The sequence below is a fragment of the Gopherus evgoodei genome, chromosome 2 (assembly GCF_007399415.2).
Source record: "Gopherus evgoodei ecotype Sinaloan lineage chromosome 2, rGopEvg1_v1.p, whole genome shotgun sequence".
Lineage (NCBI taxonomy): Eukaryota > Metazoa > Chordata > Testudines > Testudinidae > Gopherus > Gopherus evgoodei.
Genome location: NC_044323.1, coordinates 776955 through 799574, shown reverse-complemented (window position 1 = coordinate 799574; position 22620 = coordinate 776955). Strand labels below are relative to the sequence as shown.

The 22620-nt window shown below is 50.7% G+C and overlaps 2 protein-coding genes across 5 annotated transcripts in view; one reads left to right on the top strand and one right to left on the bottom strand.

Annotated features, from left to right (window-relative positions):
• Positions 1 to 1528: 1528 nt before the first annotated feature.
• LOC115645287 (zinc finger protein OZF-like) overlaps positions 1529 to 22620 on the bottom strand; it is a 43391-nt gene continuing 22299 nt past the window's right edge. The window contains exons 1-4 of one of the 4 annotated variants that reach the window (XM_030549702.1): positions 14103 to 14161; positions 7110 to 7236; positions 6411 to 6527; positions 1529 to 4640 (exon numbers count right to left, since the gene is read on the bottom strand). In XM_030549702.1, coding sequence (XP_030405562.1) covers positions 3364 to 4640; positions 6411 to 6527; positions 7110 to 7236; positions 14103 to 14144 — 1563 coding nt within the window. In that variant the 5' untranslated portion in view covers positions 14145 to 14161 and the 3' untranslated portion in view covers positions 1529 to 3363. Of the gene's footprint in view, positions 4641 to 6410; positions 6528 to 7109; positions 7237 to 13676; positions 13877 to 14102; positions 14162 to 22620 lie in introns of those variants that run through there. The other 3 variants (XM_030549703.1, XM_030549704.1, XM_030549705.1) reach the window with 3 other exon arrangements.
• On the top strand, positions 19824 to 20252 carry LOC115645262 (histone H2A-like). The gene has a single exon (XM_030549628.1). It carries the CDS (start codon positions 19824 to 19826, stop codon positions 20250 to 20252), a length of 429 nt encoding a protein of 142 aa, XP_030405488.1.

The following is a 22620-nucleotide window of genomic DNA, read 5'->3' as shown; positions in this document are numbered from 1 at the left end:
GGTGGAACGAAACCAAACGCCCAGCAAAGAAAGTGAGAGCAGCTTAATAGCAGGAAATATTTAGCTCCTCTACAGCTGCCTGGGCCGAGTTCACGTTCGTCCTCTCGCCTCCAGTTAGAACAGCTGCGCTCGGTTCGTTGGCAGAGCTCTGTAACGCTGGACCTCTTCCCGGGCATCGGACAAATTTTATCCCCCACAGAAAGCAGAGAGTCCCTCTTTCAGAGGGAAAACGGAGCGAGAAGGGAAGTGACTTGCCCAGGCACAGAGGGACACAGGAACTGCCTTTTTCAGGTGAGGTTTGTACCCAGACCTGGCTCCCTTTCATTGTGAGCTCTCCGGATACCAGTCATAGCATTGCTGTATCTAACGAGAAGCCACTGAGCAGATCAGTGGAACACACTGTAACCCTTGGAAACGAGGCTGGCACCAGGGAAATGGTTAATATTGGTGGAGGAGTTGACAGAGGCAGGGACAGCCATGCTGGAGCAGGGAGGGGAGGATTCCTGGCTGCGGGGAAATAAGGGTGGTAGTCACAGCAAAAGCTCCCTTCCTAGTAGGATTCCACCCTCCTGCCTTGCCCTGTACCACCGCCCTGCCGTCAGATCCTGAGCGTTCCTTCAGGCTGGGAACCAGCAGGAGGTGGCTCCTTGGGCTGGCCAGGAAGCAGGGAGGAACTGGCTTTGCGTGGAGAGACTCTGGGTATGTCTACACTACGTGATTATTCTGATTTTACAGAAACCAATTTTAGGAAACATTGTATAAAGTCGAGTGCACGCGGTCACACTAAGCACATTAATTCGGCGGGTGTGTGTCCATGTACCGAGGCTAGCGTCTACTTCCGGAGCATTGCACTGTGGGTAGCTATCCCATAGTTCCCAGTCTCCCCCACCCATTGGAATTCTGGGTTGAGATCCCAGTGCCTGATGGGGCAAAAAACATTGTTGCTGGTGGTTCTGGGTACATCCTCCCCCTCCCTCCGTGAAAGAAACGGCAAACAACCGTTTGACACCTTTTTTCCTGGGTGAACTGTGCAGACGCCATACCACAGCAAGCATGGAGCCTGCTCAGCTCAAGAGTCTGTGCAGGGAGGTAGGGTCAGCAAGGTGTTCGGGTGCTAGGGGGAGTCGGGGTGATTTTTCTCAGCTGGGGAAGAGAGGCACCAAGTGTACCCATCTTCAGTGCAGAACCCAGAGGAGCAGTCCCCAGAGCCATAGGTAAGTTATACTGCTCAATACAGGAAGGACCAAGTGTCTGTGTCTTCAGGGGCTTGTGGGCATGGATGCCCCGAATATCTCTGTGATCTTTACCAGTCAAAATGGTACCCTACAAAACAACAACACAATCCCTCCCACTCTGCAGGGTTCAAAAAAGAACTAGATAAGTGTATGGAGGATAGGTCCATCAATGGCTATTAGCCAGGCGGGGCAGGGATGGTGTCCCTGGCCTCTGTTTGCCAGAAGCTGGGAATGGGCGACAGGGGATGGATCACTTGATGATTCCCTGTTCTGTTCATTCCCTCTGGGGCACCTGGCATTGGCCACTGTCGGCAGACAGGACACTGGGCTAGATGGACCTTTGGTCTGATCCAGTATAGCCGTTCTTACGCACATCGGTGGTCTGATCTCACTTCACCGGAGCTGTTGCTGGAAGCAGCCCTTTGTCTCTGTAGCTCTCCCGTTTCGCTCTGGGACATTTTGTTTTACAGCCAGAGCATCCCTAGGAACCCAGCCAGTTGAATATTACAGACCTAGCTGGTTTCCATGCAACTGCTTAGCACACAGCGTGTTCCGAGAGCTGGTTCCCAACAGCTGCAATTGCCAACACTGAGCTCTGCGGTTTGATTTTTCCTCCCCACTCTCCGTACCAGCTGCTGACACACTTGGTTACTGATGTTCAGCATCCCCGGCGGCTACCTGCAATTTGGGGAGCTCCCTGCCCCGACACTCTGACTTTGCATCCAATGCAGTATTAGGTCTTGATTCGGTAGCTCTGATATATGAGGTTTGGCAGGTGGAGGCTGCCTGTCCCACCCGCTGCAAAGCCTGGCACCGTGGCTACAGATAGTTACTCGGGGTTCTTTTTCTTCTGCACAATCCACACAGCTAAAGGTCTAATCATGGATTTTAAGGCCAGAAGGGGCCATTGTGATCATCTAGTCTGGCCTCCTGCACAGCCTAGACCCAGAACCCCACCCCGCAATCCCCGCACCAAGTCTGTATTCTGTGGTTGAACCAGAGCATGTTTATTACAAAGCAGCCATTTCTCGTAGGAATTTTCAGGGGCTGCGCAAGATTCAACTTCGGAGGGAAACTTTCCCCATCTGTTTCCATATGTATCTTTCCAAGCAATCCAAGTTACAGCACTTAGAAGAGGCAGCATTTAAGAGAACGGAGTTCTCCAACTCCACTTCAGCAGAGCCACGGGAGGCCAGTCACTCCGCTAAACCAAACAAGGAGCCATGGCCATGGCCCTCCTTTAAAACAAAACCCTTTTCCCTTTGCCCAGCCTGTGGTTCAGGGCTTTTCATTCCCCGAGCTTTCTGGAATTCGCATAGTCCCCCCACCGAGCCCCCTCGAGGTAGGGAATGTCCCATAGGCATTTCAAATCCCAAACGTTTACACGCACCAGTTAACAGGTCTGAAATTGATCCTCTTTAGTTAAAAGGGCCAAAAACTCATGTGAACACTTTTCTCTCTCTTTAAACCAGGCTTACTTCATTTATTTTAAACTGACCAGGAACAGATTTAATCTAAGCCCAAATAAACTTAACTAAGAGTGTCCATACAGGGCTTGTACTGGTTTAACTAAACTGGTGTAAACGTGTGTGTAGACAACCCCTAAATCAAAAGTTCAGTCTCTGTAAAATGAGCAAACCAAACCAAATGATAGATAAGCTGCCCCTTCTTCTCAGAGACCCCTCCCGGCTTCCTCTGAGTCTCTCCCACATTTGAAGGAAGGCAGGTTCTTATATACTCCACCTCAGCCCATCCTCAACAGGCCTATTACAGTCCTGGCTTCTCTGGAGCCTACAATTCCCAGACTGCCTTGCTCTGTGGGTCTGGTGAAAGAGAGGCTGGATGCATCATACAGAACCAGCTAAATCCCTCAGTATTAAGAACAGAGGGTTCCAGCCCCGCCTGCACCTTGGAATACTGGCTCAGGCCCTGAATAGGGGCAGCAGTCGGGAGATACTTCCCTGACCACACCCTGCCCTCCCAAGACCACTCCCTCTTCCTCCCCACATTTCCTAACTCACAGATAACGTCTCTTGGAGACACTCCTGGAATGGGGCAGTGCTGGGCCCAGAGGGCTGGTACATGTCTAGTGTGGTGCTGTCCACGCCCAGCTTCCATAAGCATGAGGTTACGGATTCTTCCCCGCATGGCTTTTCAGGTGCTTGGCCAGTTCGTTCTTCCGATGGTAGCTCCTCTGACACTGGGGACACTGGTACGGCTTTTCTCCAGTGTGGACCCTTTGGTGCGTGGCGAGCTCCTTCTCACTCCGGAACCTTTTCCCGCACTCGGCACATTCCGGTCGCTTTTTTGTGTGGATTCTCTGGTGTTTGCGGCGTTGTGAGACCCGGTTGAAGCTTTTCCCACAATGGCTGCAGTTGTAGGGTCTCTCCCCAGTGTGGGTCCTCTGGTGATCCGTGAGCGTGCTCCTCGTGCTGAAGCTCTTCCCGCACTCCGTGCACGGGTAGGGGCGCTCCCCCGTGTGGATCCTCTGGTGCTTGACAAGCCCGTTCCGGCGGCGGAAGCTGCTCCCGCACTCGGTACATTTATAAGGCCTCTCACCGGTGTGGATGCCTTGGTGGGAGGCCAGAGCTGACTTGTGCCGGAAGCGCTTGTCGCAGTCACTGCACTGATAAGGCCTCTCTCCTGAATGGATCCGCTGATGATATTTCAGGCGGGAATTGGTGGCAAAACCTTTCCCGCACAGGGCGCAGGGGTACGGCCGCTCCCCCGTGTGGATTCTCTGGTGATACCTCAGCCCTGGCCGTGTGGTGAAGCATTTCCCACAGTCGGCACATAGGTAGGGCCCTCCCTCCCCGGCATGACTTTTCTGGTGCGTCAGGAGCACCTTCCTCTGGATGAAACTCTTCCCGCACTCCAGGCATTTATGCGGCTTCTCTCCCGTGTGGGTTTTCTGGTGCTGGGTCAGGTAGATTCTCTGGCTGAACCTTTTCCCGCACTCCGTGCATTTAAAGGGCCTCTCCCCCGTGTGGATGATCTGGTGCGTGAGGAGGTTGGACTTCTGGCTGAAGCGCTTCCCACACTCGGTGCACTGGTAGGGTCGCTCGCCCGTGTGGATTCGCTGGTGCGACACGAGGTGCTGCATGCGGCTGAACCTCTTCCCACATTCGCTGCACTCGTAAGGTCTCTCTCCAGTGTGGATTCTCTTGTGCGTGCTCAGATTCTGCCTCCTGGTGAAGCTTTTCCCACACTCGGTACATTTCAGCAGCTTCTCCTTTGTGCTGCAGCTCTGGAGATCAGGGTCGCTGGAGAGTTTGCTGGATCTTCTGGTTTGTTTGCACAAAACTTTCTCTTTGAACGTTTTTGATGAGGTCCCTTGAGCTTCTGGGTTTCCACGACATTCTTGCAGGTCCGACTCCCTTTTAGTTTTCTTCCTGGACCAATTCCCTGAAGGAAAATTACAGAGAAATTCTGCACTGATGATAGGCTTCATATTAGAAATTTGTATCATGATGAGGTGGGAATTAACTGTCTAACCACTGTGAAAGGTCAAGTTACAGACACTCTCCAGGTAAAATTAATACATATTCCATGCAGAACAACTGCATTAAAGGAACATTATTTAGATGGCAAAGCCAAGCATCAGAATGTTGGAAAATTCAGATTGACAGATGCCCACGCAAACATAATTCCACCCCCTTGTACATCTGCCCTGTGTGCTGAATGAGGCCAGAGTCCTGCGCAGAACCAGTATGTGATCATGTAATTAAAGCTCGTAATGATACAAGAGGCTGAATTTAAGTTGCATGGGTAGACATACATTTGGGATTTCCTAACTTTGGAGTGTCTGACTCTGCAACCCAAATAATGTTATTTTAACTTGGATTTTGTACTGAAATTTCCTAGTTATTTTTTAAATGGAAACGAGGGGAAAAACAATGATATTCTGTTCAACTGCAGCAACCCCACCCACTCTTTTCTGCATCGTCAGTCAGGTTGTTAGCCAAGCTGTTAGCACTGCTGCCTAACTTCTCCCACCCGAGCTACTAGATCAGGGGTGGGCAAACTTTTTGGCCCAAGGGCCACATCTGGGTGGGGAAATTGCATGCAGGGCCTTGAATGTAGGGCTGGGGCAGGGGATCGGGATGCGAGAGGGAGTGCGTGATGTGGGAAGGGGTGTGGTGCGTAGGAAGGGGCTCAGGACAGGGGTTTGGGGTGCAGGAGAGGTACAGGGTGTACAAGGGGGCTCAGAACAGGGGTTTGAGGTGCAGGAGGGAGTGCGGAGTGTGGAAGTGGGTGCGGTGTGCAGGAAGGGGATCAGAATAAGGGGTTGGGGTGCAGGAGGGGTGCAGGGTGTATGAGGGGGTTCAGGGCAGGGGTTTGGGGTGCAGGGTGCAGCAGAAGGCTCAGGGCAGGGGTTTGGGATGCAGGAGGGGTTCGTGGTGCCGGCTCCAGCCCGGTGCAGCTTACCTTGAGCGGCTCTGGGGTGGCAGAGGCACCCAGCAGGGCTAAGGCAGGCTTCCTGCCTGCCTTGGCCCCACGCTGCTCCTGGAAGTGGTCGGCGCCACGTCCCTGTGGTTCCTGGGGGAGGGGGGAGCAGAGGGCTCTGCGCGCTGCGCTCACCTGCGGGAACCTCACCTGAAGCTCCCATTGGCCGAGGTTCACTGTTCCCAGCCAATAGGAGCTGTGGGGGCCAGATCCAAAGCCTTGATGGGCCAGATCCGGCCCACAGGCTGTAGTTTGCCCACCCCTGTATTAGACGAACCACGTTAGCTGGCAGTAGGAAAAGACTGTTATCCCAGCCAATTTTCGTGGTGGTTAGGTACCAAGATCCTACAAGGGACTGAGGTTCATTTATAAAATGCTCCTTTTTTGTCACTAATCTTGATGAAAACTCCCCGTTTATAATGGGCTGCTCTTTGAATTCATGTCTCAGGTTCTGATCTGTCTAAACTCAGGCAAATCTGGCATTAACTTCAACAACCCAAATCCTGATATTGTAGCTCAGGGAAAGTCCCAGGCTGGCTGGCTGGCAGGGCTGACAGAGCAGTGTCTGAGGGTCATTGGGAATACTTACCCCTGGCCTGGAGGTAGGCAGAGAGGCGAGGGGGGCGCAGGGAGCTTGGCGGGCCACACAGAAGAGCCCCATGAGCTGCATGCAGCCTGCGGGCTGCGTGTTTGAGACCCCTGGTCTAAGCAGTCGTTGGGAATACTCACCCCTGGAAGCATTTGGAAGAATTTCTTTCCCCTCCGGGGCCTGCTGGTCCCCGACACCCAGCTCTTCCCCTTGTTCAAGTTTGGTTATGATCTCAGGTTTGGCATCTGCATGGCCTGCTTATGTAGAGAGAAAAATGCATTAGGTTTGGACAGAGCCAGGCCCTGGCACCTGCAGAGCTCACTTGTCTGCCTGATTTTAGGGCTCTAAATGTCAATCTGGTTTTAACTTTCACTGAAGGGAAACATCAGTTTCTACTCTTGTACTGCAGAGATGGCTTCAAAAAATCTAACTAATCCTCAGGGTTGGAAGTACATCACTGATTACTGATGGTGCCCCCTGCAAAGGGTTAATGTAAAACCCATCTTGGGATCTGCGACACTCACATCTGTGGATCCCTGCATATTTGGAGGTCACCAAACCAACTGGCAGCAAAATTAGCGCTAGCCAGGCTAGCTTGGTTGGGGCTAGGGCTCTCTCCTGGCTACTGGCCAGCTCCCTGCAGCTGAACTGATTCCCGCATTGGCAAGCATAGCGGCTGCATGGCTAACACCTGAGTGAATGTGAAAAAGGGCATAGGTTATTTCAGGCCATCCCAGGATATTTCAAATGCTTATCGAAGGGATTCTGAACGCGTCTGAACATGAAGCGGTGACCAGGCCTCCAAAATCCCATATCCTCCAGCCCAAGTCACTTGTTACCTAGAAGAAATAGATTCTCATAGTTCTCCAGCATCACAGCCCGGTACAGCTCCTTCTGCCAGTCTGCCAGCATCTCCCACTCCTCCCGGGAAAACCAGACGGCCACCTCCTCAAACGTCAGCTGGCCCTGCAATCACAAGCATTTCACGCTCAGCCCCTGCTGCTGCTCCCACCTCCTGACACCTGCCGCCCGGCAGAAGGGTCACACCTGTGTGCACCAGCCTGACAGCAGACACCTGTCCTGAGGGCAGCCCAGCTGTCATCTGATCACAACACCTCGCATGGGTGTAATGTCAAGGTCCTGGAAGGGAACAGGAGGCACCCATCCTGAGGGGAGTCCAGCTGTCATCTGATCATAGCACCTCGCATGGGTGTAATGTCAAGGTCCTGGAAGGGAACAGGAGGCCCCTTTGCTTTCTCAGGGCTCACTGGGCTGACGGACACTATCCAGGGCCTTATCAGAGCTCTCTCGTGGCTCATTCGGATGGTGCATAAGCTATCCTAGGATATTAACAGGGAAGCCAGGCCTGAGTCCGGCCTCCCCTCAGACATGCTTTTATTATCTAATACGTGCATTTTGGTAGTGCCCAGAAGCCCCAGGCAAACCCAGAGCCCCACTGCCCTGGGGGCTTCGCACATGCAGACTAAGGAACAGTCCCAGCCCCAAAGATCTGACAGTGTAAGTGGGCAAGACAAACCCAAGCTGGGAAAGGAGCTGTAACACACAATATCAGAATCAGAGCAACGCGGGGCTGGACGCAACCTCAGGTTGTCATCGAAAGTCCAGCCCCCTGTACTGAGGCAGGACCAAATAAACTCGTAGGGAGAGATAGCTCAGTGGTTTGAGCATTGGCCTGCTAAACCCAGGGTTGAGAGTTCAATCCTGGAGGGGGCCACTTAGGGATCTGGGGCAAAAATTGGTCCTGCTAGTGAAGGCAGGGGGGGAGGGGCTGAACTCAATGACCTTTGAAGGTCCCTTCCAGTTCTAGGAGATTGGTATATCTCCTATCATCATCATCATCCCTGACAGGTGTTTGTAGCCACCTCTCTCCTGAAGTGAGGTGCCCAGAACTGGACACAGGACTTCAGCTGAGGCCTCACCACTGTGAGCGCAGCAGGACACTGACCTCCTGTGTCTTACGTACGACACTCCTGTTAATACACCCCAGAATGCTGTTAGCCGTTTTCACAACTCCATCACGTTGCTGACCCATATTCAGTTTGTGCCCTACTCTAACCCCCAGCTCCTTTTCAGAAGCGCTGCCACCAAGCCAGTTATTTCCAAATACAAGCAGAGCAAACCATGAAAGTGTCAGGTACCTTCCACAATATTTTTGTTTAGATCTGTAATTTGGGGGTAGGGTTTTCTTACATTATTATTAGGGCCCTACCAAATTCACGGTCCATTTTAGTCAATTTCAGGCTCATAGGATTTAAAAAATTGTAAATTTCATGATTTCAGCTATTTAAATCTGAAATTTCAGAGTGTTGTTATTGTAGGGGTCCTGACTCAAAAAGGAGTCGTGCAGGTGTGTGTGTGTGTGGGGGGGTTGCAGTTCTGCAACACTTACTTCTGCGCTGCTGCGAGCAGCGGTGTTGCCTTCAGAGCTGGGGAGCCGGAGAGCGGCGGCTGCTGGCTGGGAGCCCAGCTCTGAAGGCAGAGCCGCTGCCAGCAGCAGCGCAGATGTAAGGTTGGCAATACAGCAACAACACCTCTAAAATAACCTTGTGACCCTCCCCCCCCCCGCAACTCCCTTTTAGGTCAGGGCCCCAATTTTAGAAGTGCTGGTCTCCCCCATGAAACCTCTATAGTATAGGGCAAAAGCGCATAAAAGACCATATTTCATGGTCTGTGACGCGTTTTTCATGGCCGTGAATTTGCTAGGGCCTAATTATTACACATGGTCGGCCTACAACAGGACAGGAGTGGGAAGGAAGGGAACACAGGAACTGATTAGCTCAAAGGAAGATGCAGGAGAGGAAGCCAGGGACTGGGGGAGGCAAGGGCAGGGAGAGGATGAGGATGAAGGGCAGCTGAAGTGAACAAATTGGAGGGGGGTGCACGGGGTCTGGAGCAAGCAGCAGAAAAGAAAGACCATTCTGAGTTTATAAGGGCTTGTTGGCAGCTGCCCCTCACATTCCAGTGGAGAGGGGGCTGTATGGAGAGGACACCCTGCATCTCACAGGTGTGTGGGGGGGCCTAATCTCGGTTGGAGACTAGCTGGAGCAACCAGGAGGGCATTAAACTAACAAAAAAGGGAGTAGGGGGCGTGTTAAGGAAGCAAAAGTGCTATAAACTCAAACTCAGCATCTCACAAACAATCTGAATGAATGTGACAGAGAAGGAAGGGAAGAAATGTTTCTATTGCTTCTATACCAATGTAGGAATCCGGGTAACAAGCAGAGGGAATTGGAAGTTCTCACGGATGAGAAGGATTTTGATACAACTGGCATTGCAGTTTTCAAGTACATAAAAGGCTGTTACAAGGAGAAGGGAGGGTTATGGTCTCCATAACCTCCAAGGACAGGACAAGAAGCAATGGGCTTAAATTACAGCACGGGAGGTTTAGGTTGGAGTTTGGGAAAAAGGTCCTGTCAGGGTGGTCAAGCACTGGAATAAATTGCCTAGGGAGGTTGTGGAATCTCCATCATTGGGGATTTTTAAGAACAGGTTGGACAAACACCTGTAAGGGATGGTCTAAATAATACTTAGCTCTGCTTAGAGTGCAGAGGACTGGACTAGATGACCTCTCGAGGTCCCTTCCAGTACTACGATTCTATAATTACTAAAGCCTGGTGGGACAATGTGCAAGACTGGCATGTTAAAATGAACAGCTATAACCTGTTTAGAACAAACATAGGAGCTAAAAGACATAAACAGATAGTTAAGGGTTAATGTCTCTTTTACCTGTAAAGGGTTAACAAGCTCAGTGAACCTGGCTGACACCTGACCAAAGAACCAATCGGGAGACAAGATACTTTCAAATCTTGTTGGAGGGAAGCCTTTGTTTTGTGCTTTTTGGGTTGTTCTTTGTTCTCTCTTGGGGCTAAGAGAGGCCAGACATGTAACCAGGTTCCTCCAATCTTTCTGAAACAGTCTTCCATGTTCAAAATAGTAAGTATTAGCTAGAAAAGGCGGATTAGATTTATGTTTGTTTTCTTTATTTGCAAATGTATATTTTGCTGGAAGGATTTTACCTCTGTTTTCTGTAACTTGTATCTTATGCTGGGGGGAGGGAGTCCCTCTGGTCTATGTAAAGCTGAGACCTTGTAAACATTTTCCATCTTGATTTTACAGAGATATTTTTTACTTTTTCTTTCTTTAATTAAAAGCTTTTCTTTTTAAGAACCTGATTGATTTTGTCATTGTGTAAGACTCAAGGGGACTGGGTCTGAACTCACCAGGGATTGGTAGGGGGAAAGCAGAAGGGGGAAGGTGAATTTCTCTCTGTTTTAAGATTCAAGGAGTTTGAATCACAGTAATCTCTCAGGGTAACCCTGGGAGGGGAAAGGTAGGGGAATGGTTTACTTCCCCTTGTTTTAAGACCCAAGGAGTTTGGGTCTTGGTCTCCCCAGGGAAGGTTTTGGGGGGGACAAGGAGTGCACCAGACACTGAAATCTCTGGTTGGTGGCAGCGCTATCAGATCTAAGCTAGGAATTAAGTTTAGAGGAGTACATGCAGGTCCCCACTTTCTGGAGGCTAAAGTTCAAAGTGGGAAAGAGACCCTGACAGGGGGACAGATTTCTACACCTGTTTTAGAGTTTTTGATATCTCAGAACCTCAGGCTCTTGAATGCATGTGGATCAATGTGCTAACTGCAAAGCACAGGAAGGGGTACTGGTAGGGGTCTGGCACACACCATCTTATCAAGCCAAAGAACAGAGTGAGTTTCTCCAGAGGCACCGTCTGGAATGTGGGGAAAAGAAAAACTGGGCCACTCTGGGGGACTTCAACTTGGAACAATGTGTTGGGGGCCCCATGCAGCCAATAATAAAACCTCACCAGGAGTTTCTAAAAATTAGGAGCTATTTTTTTGTTCTGTGTTTGTACAGTCCAACAAATGGCATCTGGTCTGACAAGTGCTTCTAGACACTACAGCAATGCTATTATTATTTGTCTAACCCGAAAGGTGTTGCCCCCAACACAGGGTAACTGTGTGGGACCTCATTCTGGCTGGCAAAGATAAATTAACCACTAGACTGGTCCTGAGGCAACCACAGCTTCCAATGATCATGACCTGATTACATTCAGTATAGGCAAACAGGAAAGTCCCAACCAGTGAGACATACATGGTGCTTCAAAAGGGCTAATTTCCCAAAGCTGAGGAAAATTTTCAGTGAATTTGACTGGGAGGAAAAACACAGACAGAAAAATTTGACTGAAGATTGGGAGTTCTTTAACAGGAGTTGGTTAGAGGGCCAAAAAGCCATGATTCCACAATCAAGAAAGAGAAATCCTACAAACGTACCCCCCACGAGCCCACCCCAGGGACCTCGGACATGCTTCCAAAGACACACAAAAAGGGAACCCCAGGCAGACCTATCGTATCTCCTACTGAAGGAATATCAGGACTCACTCAAACCATCCTCAAACCACTCACCACACAAAGGGCCAGTTTCTTCCAGGACACAATCAGCTTCCTCCACAAATGCTACAACTTTAACCACCTCCCTAACCCTAACATCCCCCACAATGACAGTATCGCTGCCTACCTCAAATATCTGCAAGACAATGGACAACCCTGAGAGATCCACACCAAACACATCGTCAAACTCATCCAAGTCATCCTCACCCCTAACAACTTCACACTCAACGAACACTTAGGCCATGTCTACATCTAAAATTTTGCAGCGCTGGTTGTTACAGCTGTATTAGTACAGCTGTATAGGGCCAGCGCTGCAGAGTGGCCACACTTACAGCAACCAGAGCTGCAAGTGGTGTTAGATGTGGCCACACTGCAGCGCTGTTGGGCGGCTTCAAGGGGGGTTCCGGGACCGAGAGAGCAAACCGGGAAAGGAAACCAGCTTCGCCGCGGTTTGCTCTCTCGGTCCCGGAGCCAGCCAGCAAACCGCAGGGAAGGAGACCTGCTTGCTCGGGGTTCCGGGACCGAGAGAGCAAACCGGGAACGCCGCGGTTTGCTCTCTCGGTCCCGGAGCCAGCCAGCAAACCGCGGGGAAGGAGACCTGCTTGCTCGGGGTTCCGGGACCGAGAGAGCAAACCGGGAACGCTGCGGTTTGCTCTCTCGGTCCCGGAGCCAGCCAGCAAACCGCGGGGAAGGAGACCTGCTTGCTCGGGGTTCCGGGACCGAGAGAGCAAACCGCGGCGAAGCTGGTTTCCTTTCCCGGTTTGCTCTCTCGGTCCCGGAACCCCGAGCAAGCAGGTCTCCTTCCCCGCGGTTTGCTGGCTGGCTCCGGGACCGAGAGAGCAAACCGCGGCGTTCCCGGTTTGCTCTCTCGGTCCCGGAACCCCGAGCAAGCAGGTCTCCTTCCCCGCGGTTTGCTGGCTGGCTCCGGGACCGAGAGAGCAAACCGCGGCGTTCCCGGTTTGCTCTCTCGGTCCCGGAACCCCGAGCAAGCAGGTCTCCTTCCCTGCGGTTTGCTGGCTGGCTCCGGGACCGAGAGAGCAAACCGGGAAAGGAAACCAGCTTGATTACCAGAGGCTTCCTCCTTCCACGGAGGTCAAGAAAAGCGCTGGTGAGTGTCTACATTGCATTACCAGCGCTGGATCACCAGCGCTGGATCCTCTACACCCGAGACAAAACGGGAGTACGGCCAGCGCTGCAAACAGGGAGTTGCAGCGCTGGTGATGCCCTGCAGATGTGGACACTCTCAAAGTTGCAGCGCTGTAACTCCCTCACCAGCGCTGCAACTTTCTGATGTAGACAAGCCCTTAGTCCACGCCATGGGAACAGCCATATTTATGCCTTATTACAACAAACTGTAACTTTTAGTCCTTTGACTGCAGAGATGTTAACCAGCCACTCCACCTTGAATGGTCCTAATGATTTACTCTTGGCTAAACAATCTCTTCCACCTTGTATTTAGCTGCGAGGCTCCAGGACCTTTCCCAGACCCGAAGAAAAGCTCTGTACAGTGCCAAATCTCAGCTTTCTCCCCACAGAAGCTGGTCCAGTCAACCACAGGCCCTCACCCACCTGGTGTCTCTAATCAAGAGGGCAGCTTTGGCTAACAGCCCATCCCGGTTCAGTGCTGAAGTAGAGGCAGCAATTAGGTATAAAAATCAATAGAAAAGTAAAAAGAAGGGAAATGTAGAGTGACCAGATAGCAAGTGAGAAAAATTGGGCCAGGGGATGGGGGGTGATAGATGCCTGTGTAAGAAAAAGCTGCAAATATCAGGACTGTCCCTATAAAATTGGGACATCTGGTCACCCTAGGGAAACTAGACAGAAATCAATAGACATTAGCAGATAAGAAATGAAGAAAAAGACAGGAGCCAACCTCCTGTCCCACTCTGGGGGCAGGACTCCACACGCCCCCACCCAGGACTCCCCCTGCCCCCCCGCAATAAAATTGATAAAACAATAAATTCCACCAAATAAAACCAACCATGATTAGAAGATGCCGGGAAATGCGGGGGCTGGATCGGTCCCTGCTGGCCCAAGGCTCAGGACTTTACTGGGGAGGGTAATTAAGCAGAGGGCCAAGCTGCACCGCGGGGCGTGCGCATTGCCCGTCCCCGGCCAGGTTTCAGCCCCGCCGGGCTGTTTTCCGAGGAGCTTTGCTCGGGGGTCACCTGCAGCTGCAGGCGGGTCTCTGGCCAGCCCAGAGCATCCCCAGGGCGCCAGGGGCAAACCCGCAGCTCGCCTGGACCGGCTGCCGGCGGCGCCTTCCCCCGGGCTCCCCGCAGGGCCAGGGGCTGGAGATGGGGCAGCCGCCTGCGGCCAGCCCGAGGCAGGAGCGGACACGGGCCCCGCTGTGATCACTGCTGGGCCGGGGCAGCTCCCCGCTCACGCGCCCTGAGCCCCGGCCTACCTGGGCAGGGGGCGCCCCGGCCCGCGGCCTCTTCCTCCCCATGGCGCCCGGCCGCGCCCCGGCTGGCGCCCCGGGAGGGCGGGGAGCGATGGGCCGGGAGTCCTGCCACAGGGACGCCTGGCGGCCCCGCTCGGAACAGCCCCGACCTGCCGGGAGAGCCGCAGCGCAGGGCCCCTCGCCGGTCTCCTCCCCTTCCCGGCGCGTCCTGCGCTGCGCCCCGGGGCCGCGCCGGCTGCCGCAGCTGGGCTCTGGGCTGTCCTGCCGCTCTGCGCCCCCAGCCCCTTTCGCCGCCCTTCCTGGCCGTGCTGGGAGCGGGCCGGGCTGCTGGCTAGTCAGGGGCAGGGGGGAGGCCTGGCAGTGCCCAGCCTGGCCTGGGGATCCCCTGCTTTGAAACGGGGAGCCTGGGGCACTGCTACGGCAGCCCCCAACCCGTGCTCTGGTTAATGGCAGACAAGCTGGGACAGCCTCTGTCTCCTGTTCCAAGAGGCCCGAGCCTGGGGTCTCCATGCCACCTGAAAGCAGGAACACAGCACCTACCCCCTTGGATCAGAGCAGGGATTTATAGACTCTAGGACTGGAAGGGACCTCGAGAGGTCATCGCGTCCAGTCCCCTGCCCTCATGGCAGGACCAAATACTGTCTAGACCATCCCAGATAGACATTTATCTAACCTACTCTTAAATATCTCCAGAGATGGAGATTCCACAACTTCCCTAGGCAATCTATTCCAGTGTTTAACTACCCTGACAGTTAGGAACTTTTTCCTAATGTCCAACCTAAATCTCCCTTGCTGCAGTTTAAGCCCATTGCTTCTTGTTCTACCATTGGAGGCTAAGGTGAACAAGTTTTCTCCCTCCTCCTGATGACACCCTTTTAGATACTTGAAAACTGCTATCCTGTCCCCTTTCAGTCTTCTCTTTTCCAAACTAAACAAACCCAATTCCTTCAGCCTTCCTTCATAGGTCATGTTCTCATGACCTTTAATCATTCTTGTTGCTCTTCTCTGGACCCTCTCCAATTTCTCCACATCTTTCTTGAAATGTGGTGCCCAGAACTGGACACAATACTCCAGCTGAGGCCTAACCAGCGCAGAGTAGAGCAGAAGAATGACTTCTCGTGTCTTGTTTACAACACACCTGTTAATGCATCCCAGAATCACATTTGCTTTTTTTGCAACAGTATCACACTGTTGACTCATATTAAGCTTGTGGTCCACTATGACCCCTAGATCTCTTTCTGCCATACTCCTTCCTAGACAGTCTCTTCCCATTCTGTATGTGTGAAACTGATTGTTCTTTCCTAAGTGGAGCATTTTGCATTTATCTTTATTGAACTTCATCCTGTTTACCTCAGACCATTTCTCCAATTTGTCCAGATCATTTTGAATGTTGACCCTGTCCTGCAAAGCAGTTGCAATCCCTCCCAGTTTGGTATCGTCTGCAAACTTAATAAGCTACTTTCTATGCCAACATCTAAATCGTTGATGAAGATATTGAACAGAGCCGGTCCCAAAACAGACCCCTGCGGAACCCCACTTGTTATACCTTTCCAGCAGGATTGGGAGCCATTAATAACTACTCTCTGAGTACGGTTATCCAGCAAGTTATGCACCCACCTTATAGTAGCCCCATCTAAATTGTACTTTCCTAGTTTATCTATAAGAATATCATGTGAGACCGTATCAAATGCCTTACTAAAGTCTAGGTATATCACATCCAGCTATACTTATACAGAAGTTAAACTAACTTTACTACTAAACTAACTAAACTAACTTTAGTACCATCGCTGTTAGCGGGCAGCTTCGGAGGAAGATGCAAGAAATCCCACAGTAGCTGTTGGATAATCTGCCCCATTAGGAGTTTTATCCTCCTCTCCAATAGTTGGAAATTGTTCTCAACCAGTAGCTCTCAACCTTTCCACACGACTGGACCCCTTTCAGGAGTGGGATTTGTCTTGTGTACCCCAAGGTTCAGCTCGCTTAAAAACTACTTGCTTACAAAATCAGACATAAAAACATAGACGGTCAAAGCGCATCCTTACTGAAACATCGCTGACTGTCTCATGTTGTCTGTATGAAATTTTAGTTTGTCCTGACTTTGGTGGTGCTTTTTCTGTAACCTGTTGTAAAACTAGGCAAATCTCTGGATGAGCTGATGTACCCCTGGAAGACCGCTGCATCCCCCTGTTTGAGAACCACTGTTTTAAAACATGAAGTACAAGGTTTAGCTCCCTTCCTTCTTTGTTAGCATTAACTATAGAAACTCTGACTATCTTGGTGAGCCATGCAAACATCAAATTCCTCTTTGAATCTTACTGCATTCTTGGATTCCATGTGGCAGGCAGTTCCACAGTCTGTGTGTGCATTGTGTGAAAAAGATTGCCTGCTTTCAGTTTTAAATCTCCAGTTTCATTGATATAATGTACTGGCCAGGGGCTAGGGGTTTGCAATGGGTATGTGTCTCCTTCCGCTTCTCCCGTACAAGCTTCCTTCTAGTGTTTGATCCCAAATACAGTCAGGTTTATTTTCAGGCTCTCCTGTGGTGCTCAGCATAGACGGAGCAAAGCAGTTCACTAACAAATGATTTTATCCTTATACAAGCACCAACATTCCCCATGGGGGCTGTTATCACCATTCAAAAAAGAACTAGGTATGTTCATGGAGGATGGGTCCACCAATGGCTATTAGCCAGGATGGGCAGGGATGGTGTCTCTAGCCTGTTTTCCAGAAGCTGGGAATGGGCAACAGGGGATGGATCACTTGATGATTCCCTGTTCTGTTCATTCCCTCTGGGCACAGGTGCCAACTTTACAAAGTGCCAGTGGGTGCTCAACCCTTGGCTCTGCCCCAGGCCCCACTCCACCCCTTTCCCCAAGGCCTCACCCCTGCCCTGCCTCTTCTCACCCCCGCTCCGCCCCATCTCTTCCCCCCCAGATCCGCCCCTCTCCGACAGCACTGCGTTCTCGCACCTCTCCCCTCCCCCCCTCCTGAAAATGCTGTGAAACAGCTGATTGCAGCGGGCAGGAGGCACGGACAGGGAGGGGGAGGCGCTGATCTGCAGGGCTTGCTGGCAAGTGGGAGGTGCTGGGGGGGATGGGAGGCACTGGAGTGGGTGGGAGAGAGCTGATAGGGAGGCTGCCTGTGGATGCTCCAGCCCCAGAGCACCCATGGAGTTGGCACCTATGCTTGTGGGGCACCTGGCATTGGCCACTGTCGGAAGGCAGGACACTGGGCTGGATGGACCTTTGGTCTGACCCAGTCTGGCTACTCTTATGTGCTTATTATGCAAATGAAAATTGAAGCCCTGAGAGATTAAGCAATGCACACAAACCCCAGAGGAAACATGTGATAGTCGGTAACTGAAACCAGGTCTCCTGAGTGCTGGCCCTATGCCTTAATGACAAAACCACCCTTCCTCCCACATGTCTTTTCATCTTGGGCTTTGTGACGGAGTCACAGGCCCAATGCTCTGGAACTGCTCTGTCTGCAGCCAGCCAGGACTCTGGGTAGCGCGACTCCCCTCAGGGCTGTCCAGGGCAAAAAAACCCCTTGGCTACGGCCCTCCCGATCTGACCTCAGAGCATTCAGCACCTCCCCCCGTTCACACCGCACACTTCCCCCTGGCAGGTGCACATGGACAGGACCCCTGGGGAAGCCAGAGGGCCTTGCATCCCAACTCTGCAGCCAGCCGTGACTCTCAGCCAGCATGTAACACAGAAGATTTATTAGTCAGCAGGAATACCTCATAGAACAGAGCTTGTTAGCACAGAAATAAGTGAGTTTCCGCAAAGTCCATCTTGGAGAATCCCAGGCCAGACATCCTGGAAACCCCCTCCGAGTTCCAAACAGGAGACTGCCCAGCTTCCAGCAACCCAACCTCCAACACACCCGTTGCCCCTCCTCTTGGTCTTTGTCTTGCTTCCAGGGCAAAGTGTCACCTGGTTGCATCCCCCTCCTCGCTATGTGCAGGCAGCTGGACACCCTCACCTGCCCCCGAGGGTCTCAGCAAAAATCATACACTCTTATCCCCACCACCTAGGCACTGGTGCAATTCACAGGGAGTTTGGCTTCTACCTCAGATGTGGTAATATCTACCTCCATATCCTCATTCCCATTTGTCATCCTACCATTATTCATAAGCTCCTCATTAGCCTCATTAAAGACTGAGGCAAAGTATTTATTTAGATATTGGGCCATGCCTAGATTATCCTTAACCTCCATTCCATCCTCAGTGTTTAGTGGTCCCACTTCTTCTTTCTTTGTTTTCTTCTTATTTATGTGGCTATAGAACCTTTTACTATTGGTTTTAATTCCCTTTGCAAGGTCTAACTCTATGTGGCTTTTAGTCTTTCTCATTTTATCCCTACATGTTCTGACCTCAATAAGGTAGCTTTCCTTGCTAATCCCACCCATCTTCCACTCCTTGTAGGCTTTTATATAGAGGCAACATGATATTTTCGGTCTTATTATCTCTCCCTTTCTTAATGATTCCCAACATTCTGTTTGCTTTTTTGACTGCTGCTGCGCATTGAGTGGATGTTTTCAGAGAACTGTCCACTGACTCCAAGATCTCTTTCTTGAGTGGTAACAGCTAATTTAGACCCCATACTTGTTTATGTACAGTTGGGATTATGTTTTCCAATGTACATTACTTTGCATTTATCAACATTGAATTTCATCTGCCATTTTGTTGCCCATTCACCCAGTTTTGACAGATCCCTTTGTAGCTCTTCGCAGTCTGCCTGAGTCTTAACTATCTTGAGTAGTTTTGTACTCCACTTCTTCCTGCCCCTTAGCCCCTCCTCCAAGGCCTGGCCCTTGCTCTGCCTCTTCCCACTCCTGGTCCTACCCTTCCCCCGAGGCCTCCCACATGCCGCTCACTACTCTCCGCCCGCCCCCGAGCACCTCCCGCCAGACGTCAGCCTCGCTGAACAGCTGTGGCTTGTGGGTGCAGAACACCCCCTATTTTTTTTCCATGGGTGCTTGATCCCTGGAGCACCCATGGAGTCGGCACCGACGCTTCATGGGCCAGTACTGAGGCATCTTGGCATGGGGAAATATAGGCTATTGTGCCCCTCCAGCTTTGTTACCTTTCGCTGAGGATCCAGAGCTGTTGATCTGGCACATTGCATCTGGTATAAAGGTGTTTCTGGGGCTTTTTTCTGAAGGTTGGGAGGAGGGCACCTTATATCCACACAGGGAAGATGGGCAAGGTCCTTTGGGAGTGTTTACAACTTGGTCTTTTCCATCTCCAGCTTGTGTAGCTCAATGAGTGCCCATCAGCTAGGAGTGCGCAGGGAAGAACCCCTGCTGGTTCGTGTCTGAGAAGGAAGTGTTTGCTAGTGGAAGACAACATCTTCCCACCCCTCTGCACATGATGTGTGTAAATGGGATGAGTTAAAGGAATTATCCTGTAAATTAAGATCATATTACACAAGAGCTTTTCTAAAAAGACCTACGTTGGTCTCCACCTCTCCCTTGAAGCTGCAAAGGTCAACAGGCTGTTAATGAAAATGACATCATAAAGAAAGGAAATATCCCCATTGGCTAATAAAGGATCTTGCTTCCCATTGGTTCATACCTGACGAATCAAAATGTAAGGTTGCCATCCTTCCTCTCTCCTTTCTCCCCACCACCATAGTGTTGAATCCTCAGTCTGAGCCTGTTTCGCTCTTCTTGCTGTTTACTGCAGGGAAAACCACTAAGCCGCAGGAATTTGCAACCATGTCTGGGCCAGGGAAGACCAAGGAGGCACCTCAGTCAAACTCCAAGTCCCAGTTTTCTCGGGAGAAGTTGCAGTTCCCTGTGAACCATATAGAGAAGATGCTGCGTCAAGGACACTGCATCAAGCGGATCAAAGGTGGAGCACTGGTTTACCTGGCTGCTGTGATTGAGTACCTGACCGCTGAGCTCTTGGCACTGGCTGGGAACGCCACCCAGGACGACCCGAGGAGATGTATCATGCCGCGGCATCTGTGGCTTGCCATCCGCCGTAACAAGGACTTCCAGAAGCTGCTGCTGGGTGGTGATGCTGTCTTCCAAGAGGGAATCCTACCCAACAGCCAGGCCATGCTGCTGAAGGCCAAGAGCAGCAAATCCTCCAGGAGCAAGAGTCTTCACCTGCCGGGGGATAACACCCTCCAGGAGAAATAGGAGTGACTTTGACTCTTCCCTTTCACAGCCACCCACGTGCTCTATTAAAAGATACAAACCCAGTGCTGCTTTTCATTGCCATGGATGGATTCATAAAAGTGTATATAGAGAAGAGAAAGAGGGTGCCACATGGGATGTATCTGAGCCTGGCAGGCGTGATGTCCTGAGTTCTAATCCCAGTTTTGCAGTCAGGCCTTGGGCAAGTCTCCTAATCTCTATGTCTCTCAGCTTCCCTATCTGTAAAAGGGGGAAATCAGTTTTTATCTACCGTGGACTAGTCAATATCTCCACAGCACTTTGCACATGAAGGGCCAGACCCTGTCTCGCTGAAGCCAATGGGAGTTTTACCATTGGCTTCGACAGACCAGAATTTGGACCATAAACTCTTAGGTGCTGTATGGAGACGTGGCTTAAAGAACCATGGCTGTTGGCAGCATATTGTGCTCTCTGTCTTTTGTGATAGGCTGGAAGCCTGATCATTCCTCCCATGAGAGCAGCTGAATTTGCACTAAGGTGCTGGAAAGTAAAAGGCAGGAAAACAAACTTATCCTGGGGCATGAAAGGCCTGGCAGGGGAGGAGAGATGAAACAATGTTAGATTTGTTGGTTTGAAATCCAACTTAAAATGTCGTATTAATCACGTAGGCCAGATCCCCGGCTGCTGTTGATCAGCATAGCTCCAAGTCTTCAATGGATGAGCTCTGCTGATTGACACCAACCAGCTGAGATTCCAGCCCTTAGTACTTTTCATGCTGCTGTTTCAGTCGGTTGGTCTGCGGCCTCCACCCTCGATCTAACAGGCCTCTGCTATTTTCAAAACTTTCCTCAGAGCTTCACTTCCTCCACAAAGGCTGTCTGTCCCAAATCTTCCCTGGTGGAGCCAACGGCATCAGCCCAGGCATGTTCTTTGGACCCCTAACCCTAGTCTTCCTGCAGGGGCACCACTCTGGGGGGGCTCCTCCCCCCCAGGTTTTGAACCAGAGGTCTGCTCACAGCACATGCCCCAGCCCCCAGAAAGAGCTTGAGTGTGGACTTTGATTTGTTCTCTGCTGCTAACAACTTCTGCCCTTGGGGCAGGGAGTTTGTTTATAAGCAGAGGCAGGGTGATTGAGATCCTTAGATGATCCTGAAAGCATTGCCAGGCAAAAGCAAAAGGTAGGAATAAATGGTCAGTATTTCCTAGTAGATTGAGGTAAATAGTGTCCCCCCGGGGTCTGCATTGGGCCCAAGGCTGTTCACAACTGAGCTGGAAAAAGGGGATAACAGTGAGGTGGCAAAATTTGCAGATGATACAAAATTATTCAAGATAGTTAAGTCCAAAGCTGACTGAGAAGAGTTACAAGGGACCTCTCAAAACTGGGTGACTGGGCAACAAAATGGCAGATGAAATTCAGTGTTGATAAATGCAAAGTAATGCACATTGGAAAATATAATCCCAACTATACATACAAGATGATGGGGGGCTAGATTAGCTGTTACCTTTCAAGAAATTGCTCTTGGAGTCATTGTGGCTAGTCCTCCGAGAACATGGACTCATTGTGCAGTGCAGTCAAAAAAGCGAACAGAATGTTAGGGATCATTAGGAAAGGGATAATAAGGGATAGATAATAAGACAGAAAATATCATGTTGCCCTATATAAATCCATGGTACGCCCACATCATAAATACTGTGTGCAGATGTGATCACCCCATCTCAAAAGAGATACAGACACTCCTCGGGTTACGCAAACCCGATTTACAGAAATCTGGATTTACAGAAAAAGTTCTGTACGCTTTTTTTTCGTAATTGTCGGAGATACGTTCCCTACTTACGTAAAATGTAAGTCAGAGAGCTTCTGTATATTGGATTTGGAAAAGGTTCAGAAAAGAGAAACAAAAATAATGAGGGGTATGGAACGAGTGCTGTATGAGGAAAGATTAATAAGACTGGGACTTTTCTGCTTGGAAAAGAGGTGAGTAAAGGAGGATATGACTGAATCTATAAAATCATGGCTGGTGTGGAGAAAGTAAATAAGGAAATGTTATTTACTCCTCCTCATAACACAAGAACTAGGGGTCACCAAATGAAATTAATAGGCAGCAGAATTAAAACAAACAAAAGAAAATATATCTTCACAGTCCAATCCATAGAACTCTTTGTCAGAGGATGTTGTGAAGGCCAAAACTATAACAGGATTCAAAAAAGAACTAGACAAGTTCATAGAGGACAAGTCCATCAATGGCTATTAGCCAGGAAGGGCAGGGATGGTGTCCCTGGCCTCTGTTTGCCAGAAACTGGGACTGGACAACGGGATGGATCACTAGATGATTCCCTGTTCTGTTCATTCCCTCTGGGGCACCAGGCACTGGCCACTGTCAGAAGACAGGAT

Coding starts and splice junctions, on each gene's coding strand:
- LOC115645262 (XM_030549628.1), top strand. CDS start 19,824: ATGTCTGGGCCAGGGAAGACCAAGGAGGCACCTCAGTCAAACTCCAAG.